At 38.6% G+C, this 15,007-nt stretch overlaps 2 protein-coding genes across 2 annotated transcripts; both read left to right on the top strand.

The window, feature by feature from the left end:
* Nucleotides 1–7,331: 7,331 nt before the first annotated feature.
* Nucleotides 7,332–9,049, top strand: LOC122601223. The gene is made up of 2 exons (XM_043773987.1): nucleotides 7,332–7,439; nucleotides 8,117–9,049. The coding sequence occupies exons 1-2, from the start codon at nucleotides 7,332–7,334 to the stop codon at nucleotides 9,047–9,049; spliced, it is 1,041 nt and encodes a 346-aa protein (XP_043629922.1).
* A 2,018-nt stretch (nucleotides 9,050–11,067) lies between these two features.
* LOC122601224 lies at nucleotides 11,068–11,472 on the top strand. The gene has a single exon (XM_043773988.1). It carries the CDS (start codon nucleotides 11,068–11,070, stop codon nucleotides 11,470–11,472), a length of 405 nt encoding a protein of 134 aa, XP_043629923.1.
* Nucleotides 11,473–15,007: the final 3,535 nt, after the last annotated feature.

Here is a 15,007-nt window from a genome sequence, read left to right on the forward strand (position 1 = left end):
TAAAGTCATGCCTAAACATTCCTTAAGTTCAATTGTGGCTGACTCTTCTTTTGATAAACCAGTTGACTCACTTTTGTCTGAAAAATGTACTTTCTTTTGAGAATTCTTATGAGTCGTGTATGGAGTTAAGGGGACTCCACTAGACGTAGATTCATCCTTATTCCATACTTTATCAAACTTGTCATGATCTATCTTTTCAAAATCAATTTCAGTGGATGTAAAAACAGTATCACATCCCTTCATTGTAAAACATTTAATGTTCTTATCGACAGGACAAGTTGAATTCACTTGATTAGATCCTATAGGAGCACTAGCATCATAGACTCCATTTTTAGGATCCACTGGTTAAATAAATGAACTTTCAAGGTTATGTTTCTTGTTAAGCTCCTTAATTTTATCAATTGAGCTTTTAGAGCTTTTAGGGGTCTTAGGATCAACATTTTGTTTTTCTGAAACGATCGGACCAATTTCACCAATATCGACCTTTTTAGTAAGCTGTGTTAGAGACTCACTATAATTATCATTGAATGGACCTCTAACCTCATTACAACTCATACCCAAACCACTTTTGTCTTTTGAATCCCGTGGTACAGGTTTTTGCATCTGCATTGATCTTATTAAATCAGATCCCCTAATTTGATCTAGTCTTGTATTAAGCTTAACTATCTCCAACTTTGCATCAACCAATTCTTTCTCTTTCTTAGAAAAATTCTCAGTTAGTTGAGCATATTGTTCATTTCCAACTTTTTCCATTAAAACTGACTCTTTTAATTTTTGTTTCAAGGCAAGAATATCCTTATCAAATGCACGAATCTTATCTTGATAAAGACTTTCCTGTTTCACCAAACCAGAATTTTTGCCGAACAAAGAGTCGTTTTCCTTTATAAACATGTTGTTTTGACTAGTTAAGTTAATAACCGACTTATTCAAAATAAACACCTCAAATCTCAAGTCTGACACCATTTTACAAATATCAACTATAGAATGTAAAGAACAAGATCCCTTTTGATCTGCAGCCTTGCAATCTGCCATGTATCCAACAAAGTCTTCAGTTGTCATACCTTCAGGTATCACGAAGTTCTTCATTTGTTCTTCGATGCTCTTCTTAGAAATGTCATCAGCAGGAATCGACGACTCTTCTTTTTCTTTAGATTCTTTCACTGCTGTCATCGGTTTACTCTTAGTTCTTACAGTCTCAGCAACATTTCGTACATTCTGCTTAACTACCTCAAATGCACTTTCTTCAGTAGAGTATACATCATAATCTATTGTAGCAGCTACCTCATCATAGACTTCTACCATGTAAGCATGATTCGAGGTATCATCAGACTGTGTATCCCATTGATAAGTACCATCTGGATTTTGAACAACAACAGCCTTTGACTCCAAAAATGGTGATGAAACTGGCTGTTGTGGTGTAGCAGGAAATGTAATCATTGCTTGAGTTTTCTGATTACTTGGAGTAACACTACCTTGATTGTAATTTTGACGACCAACTGTGATATTGTCAATCCTCTTAGGGCGTTGACACTCTCTTGCAAAGTGACCGAATCCATCGCAATTGAAACATTTCACCTTGGATTTGTCAAAGCCTTTGGTGCCATTACCTATAGGCCTCCCAGTTCTCTGAGTGAATCTTCTGACCTTAAGAGTGAGCATAGCTAGCTGTTTGATTGTAATCCTCATCAATCACTGCAGGATCAGTAACCTTTCCACCAATAAAAGCTTCATGAGCATTACAGAAAGCTGAGTAAATACTCATTCTACCTTCTGTCTAACTCATACTCATTGGCATAGAGTGAAAAGATTAAACATTGCTCTTGACATTCATATTTGCATTGTCATTAGCAACATATCCAGCAAGACCTTCAGCATCTACTATTGGTGTCGCTTCAAAACCACTTAGAAATGCATTATTTCTTGAACTAGAACTTGCTAAATGAATAGGCTTAGCATGATACAAAGATGGATCTTGAGTAAAATCTGAGTGAGTATCTTTAATTCTTCTCTTCATGTCTCTGTTCTTCAGCTTGGAAACTACCTTTTCAAAGTCCCATGTACTGTATTCTTGATCATCTTGAAGTTGATGAATATAATCAGTCCAAGACTTAGGTAACGAGTCCAGAAACTTATCAACTAGCTCAGTAGTAGGATATACAACCTCAAAATATGATAACTCAGTTGTCAAATGAATGAATCGAGTGATGATCTCATCCAGCGATTCTCATTTCAGTCCATTGAATGCTTCATATTGACACTTTAGAAGTTTGATACGATTTTTCTTCAAACTTGCATCACCCTCGCAATATCTTTCGAGAGCATCCCATAAGTCCTTTGAAGTAGTATACTTCTTGAACAAGTGTATACTATCTTGAGGTAAACCCATAGTAAGAGTGGACAAGGCCTTTCCCTCAACAATGTATCTCTTCCTTTCTTCAGTTGGCATATCAGCATAAGCATATCTACCGATCATACCATTTTTCTCATACGAAGGCCAATCAAAACCTTGAGTTATCACCACCCACATTTCCATATCAGTTAGACGAATGTAGTCTTCAAAACGTCTCTTCCACATCCAATAGTTTTCCATACGAAAAAACTTTGGAGGTGTGTTTCCACGACCAACCTCATGATCATGCATGATCATCTGTATAACATCCCAAATTTTTTAATTAACGGTTAACTTGAGTTGTTAAGTCAACAGTGTGTGTCCGTTAAGTCTCTGGGAGATTTAATGCTTAGAAGTGTTTAATGTGCTATATGTCTAAGGCTTTAATGCCTTAGTGATTGATGTACTAATGTGTTTAAAGTGTATTTATGTGCCTTTAGAGGTGCTTGAAGTGTTTAACGAGTTGTAACTATTCCCTATAGGTGTTTTGAGCTAAATATGAGTCGTTTAGAAGCTTAGGGACTAGTTTTGACATAGGGTTAAACTAAAAAACGGGATTAGGGTGTAGGAGATGGTCATTAGCCTCTAACTACTGATATTATCATCTTCTCTTTGAACCCTAACCGCCCTCTTGTGCCACAATCAATTCCTTGTTCAATTCCATCGATTTCGGGTCAATTCGAAGAGATCTAGGGCTCATATTTTGATCTTCTAATCATCTTCAAGGTATAGATTGCAATCATTACTGATTTGTGATCATTTCCATCTATTCAATTTGTTCATACCTGGTCTTGATCGATTATATGCTTTTCGTTGCTAGAATCGTTGATTTCGGGTTACCCGGTAACCGTTATTGCAATCTATTGGTGTGTTGGAGATTCCGGAAGGTATAATCTTGTTGTTACTGATATTTTTATGATATAATGGAGTCATTATGGGTGTCATATCAGATCTGGACCATAGGGTGTGTTAATCTATTGAAAATCGTCCCTTTTGTCGATTCAGTAACCTAAAACGTTTGTTATTATGATGTAAATCAAGTATGAGTTAATCAATGATTTCATTGCATCATTGGGCCTTAAAAGAGTCTTCTTTTTGGTGTAAAACCCGTTTTTGGGAAAAATGACAGAAAGAGACTAACTACCTTGGGTAATAGTCTAGAAATAGACAAAAGTTGAGAATAGACAAAAAAAGACTAACTACCTGGGGTAATAGTCTAGAAATAGACAAAATTTGAGAATAGAAAAAAAGAGACTAACTACCTAGGATAGTAGTCTCGAAGTAGACAAAAAGAGACAACTTACCAGGGGTAATAGTCAAAAAGGGACTATTATCTGGAGTGATGGTAATTATAGAGTATGTGACACGTATTTAGACTGTAGGTCAGTTTAGTTTCGCTATACTCATAAATCGGTCCTATGTTGATTATAGGTAGTCGAGAATACTTTCAAAGCTCGGTGACTTACGTTATCATTTGTTGTACGCTTCTACGAGGTAAGATACACTATTTTCACACGCTGAGGGTTCAACAAAAGCATGATTTTCGTATTATAAGTTCCTTAACGGTATTTTGTTACTTATAAGTATTCGGGAGTACACGGGAGGTTATATGGGCTATGCAAATAACCAATGAGGCCTGAAATGCAGTCCCAATGATATGTGATGTTGTCTTATGAAATGAAATGCAATGTCTTATGATGAATTGATTTATGACACTTGTTGATGAGTATTGAAATGTGCATGTTTGTATGGCTTGTTCATCTAGTTCACTAGACTCTTTAAGTTGCCATGTCACGTGCTCGTTTAAGGGCCCAAATGTAAAGATGTATAAATGTGATGATTGTTTAGGTTGTGTAAACACCTAAACTATATGTGATGTGAAGTCGAGCTCGTAAATTTAACGTGAAAGTGTTAAGCTTAACCCGTACTTGCCCTAGCCCGGTTAAGTGCGTTGATGTGGTTGCTCGGGTGGCTCCTTGCAACGAGGTATAACGTGAAGAGTAATACGGAAGGTCTTACCAGTCCCATTGTCATTGAACATACGGATTACTCCTGGAATTGGCTTGTCATTCCTTAACGACATTGATGGACAGCCGTAAGGTGTGTTCATCTAGTCGGGTGTGACTTCAGTTACACTTAAATGATGTTATGATGTGTTATGTGATGACGTTAAAGATGTTTAGGCACAATTAGGGTGACCTATTTTGTATGAAAGATGATGAATGAGATGATATGCGATGATATGTAATGATATGTATTCTAATGTCGCAAAACGATCTTTATAACGTTTTAATTAGACAAATGCTTTCTAAACCTTGTGTATTCTTACTTAGCTAATTCGTTAGCTAACACTTGTTTCTTGAAATATGTTGTCCCCTCAGGTTTAGCAAGCTAAAGGTCGTTGATGAAATAAGGAGAGGCATGGGTAGATAGCAAGTGATGATGACATTAGTTAACCCATAGTTGCTACTTCATCTAGACTTTGATTTATGTTTTTGCAAGTTTCAGATTTGGAATGTCTGATGGTTGGTTGCTTTATGTTGGGCAATCAATGGGTTTCCATTAGACTTATTCAATGATGTAATGAGTAACACCTTTTGAAAGAATAAACCAAACTGAATTTTTCTGGTTTGGACTTTTAAACGTTTTTCCGCTTTCTTTGACACCATTAGGTGAAAAATTTTGGAAATCCATATTTTTAAATGTTGGGTGTTACAATCTGGCTGATGAGTAGGGCATTAGGAGAGTTTGCGGCAGCCGGTACGGTTGTCATTTTGAATCTTGTAGTGAACAAATAAAAACGAAACAACACTTAGTTCGTGTAGCACGAAGTACACGTGGCATGAAGTACACATGGCACGAAGTCAACACGATGTACACAAGTCATGACCTAAGTCACAAAGGGTAGCTCGTGTTGATGTGGCACGAAGTAAAACGAGTCACACGTGACACGAAGTCCACGAAGTGACGATGACGTAAGCACTAAGCAAAACCTACTTCGTGCTGATGTAAGCACGAAGTGTCACACGAAAAAGAGCACGAAAATGCAAATTAACACGAATTTCAAAACGAATTTGCAATCAATAGCCAATCAAACGATCTTACACCTTTTGGTAATCAACCTTAGGGCTCTGATACCACTTGTAGGGTCCTACGGTTGCGCGGATCATAATAAGACGTGATTCGTTATGTCAAGAGTGCGGAATCCTCTTAAGATAACTAGATTGCTATTGCCTTTTGTTAGTTAATGAGTAATTAATCAACCCAAGGAGATGCACAAGGCTTGTGGTTTGTGTAGGAGGTCACACGAAGGAACAATTAACCTTAATTAGATAATTAGGCCCGAAAATAACAATAACCAATCTACCTCGTGCTGACATCAGCACGAGGGTAATCCTTCATGCTGATGACGTCAGCACGAGGGATGTGCCTTTGGTTCTTTGTTTGGCTTCGTTTGACTCGTACACAACATCCAATCATCATTTAAGTGTTCTACGACACTTATAAACCTTGATTCTATGTTCTTGTACCTGCAAAACAATGTATAACACACAAACACAATACAAAAACAAACAGATATAATATTGAAGTTCAAATGTAATCATTAATTATCAACACAAGTTCTTATTCAAATGATTACAAACATAGTTCCTAAACATAAACGATAATCAAATCTATGTTGTGATTGTCACAACGAATCTGCATCTACACTTGAACTTGAGGAGGAGACGTTGGAGATTGTTGGTTATTCTTATTCTTATGTCCCCAGCGAAATGAAGCGTTGGTAGCGACAAAGTATGGCGATATATCATCACAGAAAAGCCTGATAAACTTTTCGCGTATGGTATATGTGCTTATGGAGTTGTTAGCAACATTGATCGCGCCCCGATGGTCAGAGTGTGGTAGCAAACCTGGGCTGCTTAATGGGTGTTGGTTGGGTGGAGGGTTAGCCGCTGGTACACCCTGTATACATACCTTGCCAATACCTAGAGAGCATACCGATACCGTGATATGACCTTGCATTAGATGTACTAGGGGTGTGGAGGGTTAGCCGTTGGTACACCCTGTATACATACACCACTAGTGCAACGGATGTAGGTGTTAGATTCGGACCGCACTTTAGCTGTTGAAATTTGATCAATGCATCTAATTTACCAGACATGTGGAGGGTTAGCCGCTGGTACACCGTGTATACATACATGAATGGTGGGTTGGATGTAGAGGTCAGATTCGATTTGCCCGTTTGTTGTGATTAATGAATGTTTAATTGTGATATTAACCTGTATTGATGATATTGTTTAACATGAAATTGTGATACTTAAATTCTTGAGCTTACGTGAAGTTATGAATGCATAAATGTCTACAATTGTAAAAAGCTACCACGAGTTTGTTTGAGAGTGCGTAAATGATGTCACGAACGACTATTTCCTTGATCTAACGCCGATAACGTATTTTCCTAATATAGGAAAAAATGGTGCGAACTAGAGCAAATGCTAACGCCAGAGCTCAAAAAGGCCAAGTTGGCCGAGGTGGTGGCCGTGGTGGTTGTGGTGGTAGAGGTGGTCGTGGCGGCCGTGGTGGCCGAGGTGGTCGTGGAGAACATGTGGAGGTTCAGGAGCCGAATGGAACCCTAGCTGAGCAGCTTACGACATTATTGCCGACTCTTGTAGCTCAAGTGGCAGTCGTACTGGGAGTTAACATTGGAAATGGAGAACAACGAGCCAGAAATGAAGTTGATGTGGAAAGACAAGAAGCGGTGGTTCAAGAAGCAGATTAAGTCAGAGGTGAGGTCGTTGTTGTTGCTGAGCGCGAAGCGATTGTTAGGGAGAATGGTAATACGAGATATCGTCAAGGATGTACCTACAAAGATTTCCTCAACTGCAAGGCTATTGATTTTGATGGGAAGGGTGGAGCAACTGCTTATCTCCAGTGGATGGAGAAGATGGAGGCTGTAATTGCTATGAGTCACTGCACTTATGATCAGAGAGTTACTTATGTTGCTGGATGTTTTGTGTTTGATGCTTTGTCATGGTGGAACAATGAGATCTGCGTTAGAGGAGGAAGAGATGCAGCCCTGGCTATGCCTTGGAAAGAGTTCAACGATCTGATGCAAGCATAGTTTTGCCCTGTCCACAAGTTACAGAAATTGCAGACTGAGTTCCTTCAGCTTACGATGGTTGGAGTAGACCATGCCGGCTACACTAGTAGATTCTATGAGTTATCTAGATTGATTCCCCACCTGGTGGATCCTGAGCCAAAATGAATTGAGAAGTACATTGCTGGGTTAGAACCACATGTTCGTGTGCAAGTGGTGCCTGCTGGACTGACCACTATTCGAGATGTTGTGAGCAAGGCAGGAAGTCTGACTGAAGAACTAGTGAGAAGTGGTATTCTAAGTAGGGGAGGAAGCAAGAGAAGGGAGTTGGTGGAAACGAGTAAGAGGAGGGAATTCAGGGGAGACAAAAGAGCAAAAGTGGGAAGAGTGTATGCAGCAACTAAGATGGGCCAGAAGGGTTATGTTGGCCAGCACCCTTTATGTGGCAAGTGTAATCTGCACCATCTGGCAACTTCACCATGTAGAACTTGTTTCAACTGTCAAAAGTTTGCCCACCTTGCAAGAGATTGTAGAACACTACGAGTTCAAGCAGCACCACTACTAATCACTACCGTAACCTATGTCCTCGACTTAACCATCAACCAACCTCAACAGCAGCGAACCCTAACTAGCTTCAGATTGTCGGTCCACCTCCACTAAGAGCAAACCAAGGACAACAAGCCAGAGGTCAGGTCTTTGCCTTAAATGCTGTGGAAGCTGCTAATGATCCTAACGTTGTTACTGGTACATTTCTTCTAAATGATCATGATGCTACTATGTTATTCGATTCTAGAGCCGACTACAGTTTCGTGTCTACTAACTTGTTGTGTAACTTAAATGTGCCAACACGTTACTTGCATACTTATTATGAGATAGAGGTAGCTAGTGGTCAACTTGCTAGACTAGATTGTGTAGTGCCTAAATGTATTCTTACTCTTGAGGGCTATTCGTTTTACATTGACTTGATTCCGTTTGGAATGGGTAGCTTTGACGTTATCGTTGGGTTGGATTGGTTGTCCCGTGTTGATGCATCTATTGTTTGTCGCACAAAAATTCTTAGAATACCTATGAGTGATGGACATGTACTAGAGATTCATGGTGAGCGAACCGAAACCATCGACCGACATCTTATGAGTGCTACCGAAAAAGTAGTCAAGCTAGCTGATATTCCTATCGTGCGTGATTTCTCCGATGTTTTTCTAGATGATGTGGTGGAATTACCCCCACCTAGACAAGTCGAGTTTCGCATTGATCTTGTACCTTACGCTATGCCAGCAGCTAAGTCACCGTACCGTTTGGCTCCTTCTGAAATGCAAGAACTAGCGACACAATTGCAAGAATTACAAGATAAAGGATTCATCCGACCGAGTTCTTCACCTTGGGGCGCACCTATATTATTTGTTAAAAAGAAGGACGGGTCCTTTCGCATGTGCATTGATTATCGCGAGTTGAACAAACTAACGATCAAGAATCGATATCCATTGTCGCGCATTGACAAGCTATTCGATCAGTTGGAAGGCGCTAAGTACTTCTCGAAGATTGATCTTCGTTCGGGTTACCATTAGCTGAGAGTACGTGAAGAGGACATTCCAAATACAACTTTTAGAACGAGATATGGGCACTTCGAGTTTTTAGTGATGCCTTTTGGATTGACGAACGCGCCTGCTGTTTTCATGGATCTCATGAATCGTGTATGTAAGCCTTATTTAGATCAGTTTATTATTGTATTCATCGATGACATCCTCGTCTACTCAAAGACCAAGAAAGAGCACGAAGTACATTTGAGGCAAGCGTTAGAGCTTCTGAGAACTGAAAAGTTGTACAGAAAGTTTTCAAAATGTGAATTTTGGTTGGAAGAGGTGAAGTTTTTGGGTCATGTAGTTAATAAGGATGGAATAAAGGTTGATCCCAGCAAGATAGAAATAGTGGAGCATTGTAGAAGGTCGGAGACACCAACAGAGATCAGATAGTTCCTTGGATTAGCTGGCTACTACCGACTATTCATCGAAAACTTCTCAAAGATCGCACAACCCCTAACGTTCTTGCACACAAGGATAGAAGTTTTGATTGGGGCGAGAAACAAGAAGAAGCTTTCAGACTACTGAAGGAAAAGTTATGTAATGCGCCTATCTTAAGTCTTCCTGACGGATCTGATGAATTTATTGTATATTGTGACGTGTCGGGACAAGGATTAGGGTGTGTATTGATGCATAGAGGAAAGGTTATTGCATATGCTTCTAGACAGCTGAAGATCCATGAGAAGAATTACACGACTCACGATTTGGAGTTAGGAGCTATCGTTTTCGCGCTGAAGTGTTGGAGACATTACCTATATGGGACGAAGAGTGTGATATACATAGATCATAAGAGCCTTCAACATATTTTTAATCATAAAGATCTTAATATGCGACAGAGACGATGGTTAGAATTGTTTAGCTATTATGACTGCGAGATCCGTTATCATCCAGGGAAGGCAAACATGGTACCGGATGCCTTGAGTAGGAAGGAAAGAGTTAGACCAAGACGATATAGAGCTATGAGCATTACAGTACACAACAGTCTGAAGGATAGAGTTATTGGGGCACAAGTAGAAGCAAACAAGAAGGAAAATATTGATAGAGAAGGGTTGGGAGGTATGGCAGAACAATTCGATCAAAGAGAAGATGGAGGACGGTATTTTTGCGACTGATTGTGGATACCTGTGTATGGTGGATTAAAAAAGCTAATAATGGATTAAGTGCATCAAACGAGATATTCTATTCACCCAGGGATAGATAAGATTTATCAAGACTTGCGAGATCTAATTTGGTGGCCAGGAATGAAAAACGATGTGGCAGTTTATGTGAGCAAGTGTTTAACGTATCTGAAGGTTAAAGCAGAACACAAGAAACCAGGAGGATTGCTAAGACAACCAGAGATTCCCGAATGGAAGTGGGAAAGTATAACCATGGACTTCGTCACCAAGTTAACTAGAACCAGTAGTGGTAAGGATGCAATATGAGTTGTAGTAGATCGACTAACTAAGTTAGCTCATTTTATACCCATTCGAGAAGGTTATAAGATGGAAGAGTATGCACGATTGTACCTGAAAGAGATTGTAGCCAAGCACGGCATTCCAGTATCGATCATATGTGACAGAGATAGCCGATTTACGTCAGGGTTTTGGAAGTAAATGCAAAAAGCTATGGGAACACGCATAGATATGAGCACGACCTATCATCCTCAGATAGACGGACAGTGTGAAAGGATGATTCAGACTTTGGAGGACATGTTTAGAGCATGTGTTATCGACTTTGGGGGAAGTTGGGATACTCACGTCCCACTAGTAGAGTTCTCGTATAACAATAGTTATCATTCGAGTATTGGATGTCCGCCTTTTGAGGCTTTGTATGGAAGAAAGTGTCGATCTCCATTTGCATGGCACGAAGTGGGAGACATGCAACTGATAGGGCCAGAAATCATTGTGGAAACTACAGAACGGATTGCACAAATCAGGGAAAACCTCATAAAGGCTAGAGATAGATAAAAGAAGTATGCTGACAACCGAAGGAAACCCCTATAGTTTCAGGTTGGTGATCGAGTGATGCTTGAAGTGTCGCCTTGGAAAGGTGTAGTAAGATTCATTAAGAGGGGGAAACTAGCTCCAAGATATATTGGACCGTTCGAGATTACAGAGAGAATAGGTGTTGTTGCTTACCGTTTGAAACTTCCCCTTGAACTTAGTAATGTTCACGATGTATTCCATGTATCGAACCTTAAGAAGTGCTTAGCTGATGAGACGAGAAACGTTCCTTTAAACGAAATACGTGTAGATAGTAACTTAAGCTTCAAGGAAGAACCTGTTGAGATTATGGAACGGGAGGTCAAAAAGCTCAAAAGACATAAGTATACTATTGTGAAAGTTCGTTGGAACTCCCATAGAGGCCCAGAGTTTACTTGGGAACGAGAAGATCAAATGAAGCTTAAGTATCCACACTTGTTCGCCTAACTCGATACATGAAGCTTAGTAAGTAAACTTGAAATTTAGAGTGAAACTTGATGCTTGAAACTTAATATGTGATTGATGCTTAATGTGTAACTTGATGCTTGAAACTTAATATGTGATTTGATGCTTATTGTGTGATTCGATGGTTGAAACTTAATGCGTGACTTGATACTTGTAGCTTGTTGAGTAGACTTGAAACTTAATATATAGCTTGAGGCTTGGAAACTTGGTGTGTGGCTAGAACTTGAAACATAATGCGTAATTTGAATTTCGGGATGAAATTCCTTTAAGTAGGGGAGACTGTAACACCCATGAGTTGACCACGAAAATTTTTAGTCAAATCAAAAATTTTAAACTTGAAAATCCGACCTCATATTTGTGTAACGACCCCGTAATTGTGTATCGACCTCGTATTTTAAATTCGGCATCGTATTATGTCTTGGCCTCGTATTTCTGGTGTAGCCTCGTATTTCACAAACTCCCATTCCATCAACTTAGCCTCCAAGAAAACACACACAAAACCCTTACTACCTCCCTTTTTGCTACCCCAAATTTCTACCTCACTTTACAAACCCACTTTTACTACCCCATTTTACATCAAGTTTTATGAAAATCCAACCTTATTTTGTTTTGATTTAGCCTTAACAACAGTGTTTTTACATTCTAAATATCTTTACAAAAGCATATTTTACATATTTGAAACAACTAAATTTGAGCTTGATTTGTACAATAATGGACTTAGTGTGTGAAAAGGTGTTTGTGTATGTATGGAGGTTGAATATGGAGATGGAGAGAGAATAATTAGAGTGCAAATGGAATGATTGGGATAAATGTGGGAAAAGGCTTACATTTAATGTGTGGAAGGGGGCTATTTATATCATAAATCTAAGTTTCACTAATGTCTCTTCCACCTCTAAAATATTTACATTTTAATACCATTTTTAGTTCTAACTGTTGGGTCTTTTGGGTTTCATCAAAGTCATATTATCCTTATAACATGAAAAACGCAGCGGAAGAAATGAACCTTTCATCATGTTATATGTAGTTAAAACCAAATTTTAGCTTATAAAAGAAAACCCCAAACAATAAGGATCCATGTATATGAATGTCATGCAATCAAAATAACAACCATAGGGTGTTTAGAAGACTACCTTCTTCCAAGCTTATGAGAAGGTTGGTGTGAAGAAGATGATGTTCTTGAATGAGCTAAGTCTTCAAAATAGAAGTACCTCAAGCTTGCATACCCCAAGCCTCTAACAAACACCCAAATATGCTAGGATTTAAGAGAACACTTGAGAGAGAAAAAGGAGAAAGTTTTTGCACTTGAGAGTTAAGAGAACACTATAGCAAATGCATGTATCAAGTGTGTGTTTCCAATGTTGCTAGTGGGATATATAAAACAAGCAAATGCATGTGTGTTTTTGGGTGAGAGGGGCCGGCCTCAAAGTGAGATCACATGGGTCTCACCAACTCAAAATTCACATGCATTTACCTTTTATACAATACATATAAATGTATTATAACATGTTATATACCTTATGTAACATATTATGTATCATATACAACACACATAAGTGTTTATTTCTCAAAATAAATTATCCATATAATTTACTTATATTTCTCAAGTGCATTTATTTAGAAACCCATTTTCTAAATGCTTCAAGTATTGATATTTATTTAAAGATCATATCATATAAATAAATATCATAAGTGTTTGTCTAACTTGTTATTGGGTATGACCTTACTTGGATCATCACATACTAGCCACGTCAATTTAATATGTGTCTTGGGCATACGAAATTCCAACAATCTCCCACTTATACAAGATTCATAGAATATTGACGCAAGTAGCAAATACCGCCTAACAACGGTTTGCTACCCCTAATACGTGTGACGTAGTGCCATTCAATAACATCATCCCCTTCAAGTCCCTACTTGAAATGATTTAGGTGAATCGATCATTTATCCTTTTATCACAGATGTCATGTTAAATCGTAGAGACATAGAGTGATCATTCTCTATTGATTTAACTTTGTAACAGGCCTTAGACATCTAACTCTCAACGAATAAGAGGGACAAATCCCACTTCGACTACATACGTATTTCACAATCACCTTATATCATACCTGAGCTTAGCCTTATGTACTGCCATGTTTCAGAACAGCGAAGAACTAAGTCAAAGTGTAATATTCAGTGAATATCAAGACCCAATATGTATGAGGATACAATGATATTCGCCTTTTAAATCAAGATTACTTATGATCAATCACAAAGATTCCATGTAGTAATGCTTGAGTGCAGGTCAGTCCAATATTTGTATCCCACAAATATCTATGAACCTTGGCAGCAACACATTGCTCTATATTCAAAACCTTTTGAATATCTACCAATCCAAGTTCATAACAGTCTTACATTCATATTTAACAAATATGATCGACTACGGACATTTAGAATAACTAATTTATTCATGGATTTAAACATGCAAAAAATAGATAAAATAGATCAAATAATACCAATATTCATATAAAAGTGTTAACAAATACAAATGTTCCGATATCCAAATACATAACATAGATCAAATCCAATCACTAGAATATCGAAGTCCCATGGCACAAGTATGACTTTCATGCTTAGGCCTTTCAAGGAGCTTCGTGAGTGGGTCCGCAATATTTTGATCGGTGTGAACTTTGCGAATACATATCTTTCCTTTTTCAACTTCATCCCTTATGTAGTTGAATCTCCGCTCAATGTGTCTAGTCTTTTGATGCGCACGAGGTTCTTTGATTTGAGCAATTGCGCCCTCGTTATCACAAAGAATTTCTAGGGTTCTTGAATGGAAGGAACAACCCCTAGATCGGTAATGAATTTCTTCAACCATGCAGCCTCTTGTGCTGCCAAAGAAGCGGCGATGTATTCCGACTCTGTAGTGGACAATGCAACCACATCTTGCTTCGAGCTTTTCCAAGAAACAGCTCCTCCATTTAGAATGAAGATGTACCCCGATTGTGATCGAGAATCATCTCGATCAGTTTGGAAACTCGCATCCGTGTAACCCTTTACAACGAGCTCGTCCTCACCAGATCCATATATTAAGAACATATCTTTAGTATTTCTAAGATATTTCAATATATTCTTGACAGCCATCCAATGACTATCTCCTGGATTTTGCTGGTATTTACTTGTCATGCTCAAAGTGCATGACACGTCCGGCCTCGTGCATATCATAGCATACATGATGGATCCTATAGTAGATGCATATGAGATTCCACTCATTTTCTCTTGCTCAACTTTTGAGCTAGGAGATTGAGAAGCGCTCAATATAGTTCCTCTTTGAATAGGTACTAAACCTTTCTTAGAGTTTTCCATCTTGAACCTTTTCAAGATTTTCTCTATGTATGCACTTTGATTTAAACCTATTAAGTGCCTTGATCTATCACTATAGATCCTTATTCCCAAAATATAGGCGGCTTCACCAAGATCCTTAATGGAAAAGCAACTTCCAAGCCAGGCTTTTACACCTTCCAAGGTTGGAATATCA

This window comes from Erigeron canadensis, chromosome 5, assembly GCF_010389155.1.
Source record: "Erigeron canadensis isolate Cc75 chromosome 5, C_canadensis_v1, whole genome shotgun sequence".
Classification (NCBI taxonomy): Eukaryota; Viridiplantae; Streptophyta; class Magnoliopsida; order Asterales; family Asteraceae; genus Erigeron; species Erigeron canadensis.

What these genes read in the sequence shown, in the direction of transcription:
- LOC122601223 (XM_043773987.1), top strand. Translation starts at nt 7,332, where the DNA reads ATGGAGGCTGTAATTGCTATGAGTCACTGCACTTATGATCAGAGAGTT. An exon ending in GGTGGAACAATGAGATCTGC is followed by an intron (nt 7,440 to 8,116) that starts GTTAGAGGAGGA and finishes AACCCTAACTAG; the next exon opens with CTTCAGATTGTCGGTCCACC.
- LOC122601224 (XM_043773988.1), top strand. Translation starts at nt 11,068, where the DNA reads ATGCTTGAAGTGTCGCCTTGGAAAGGTGTAGTAAGATTCATTAAGAGG.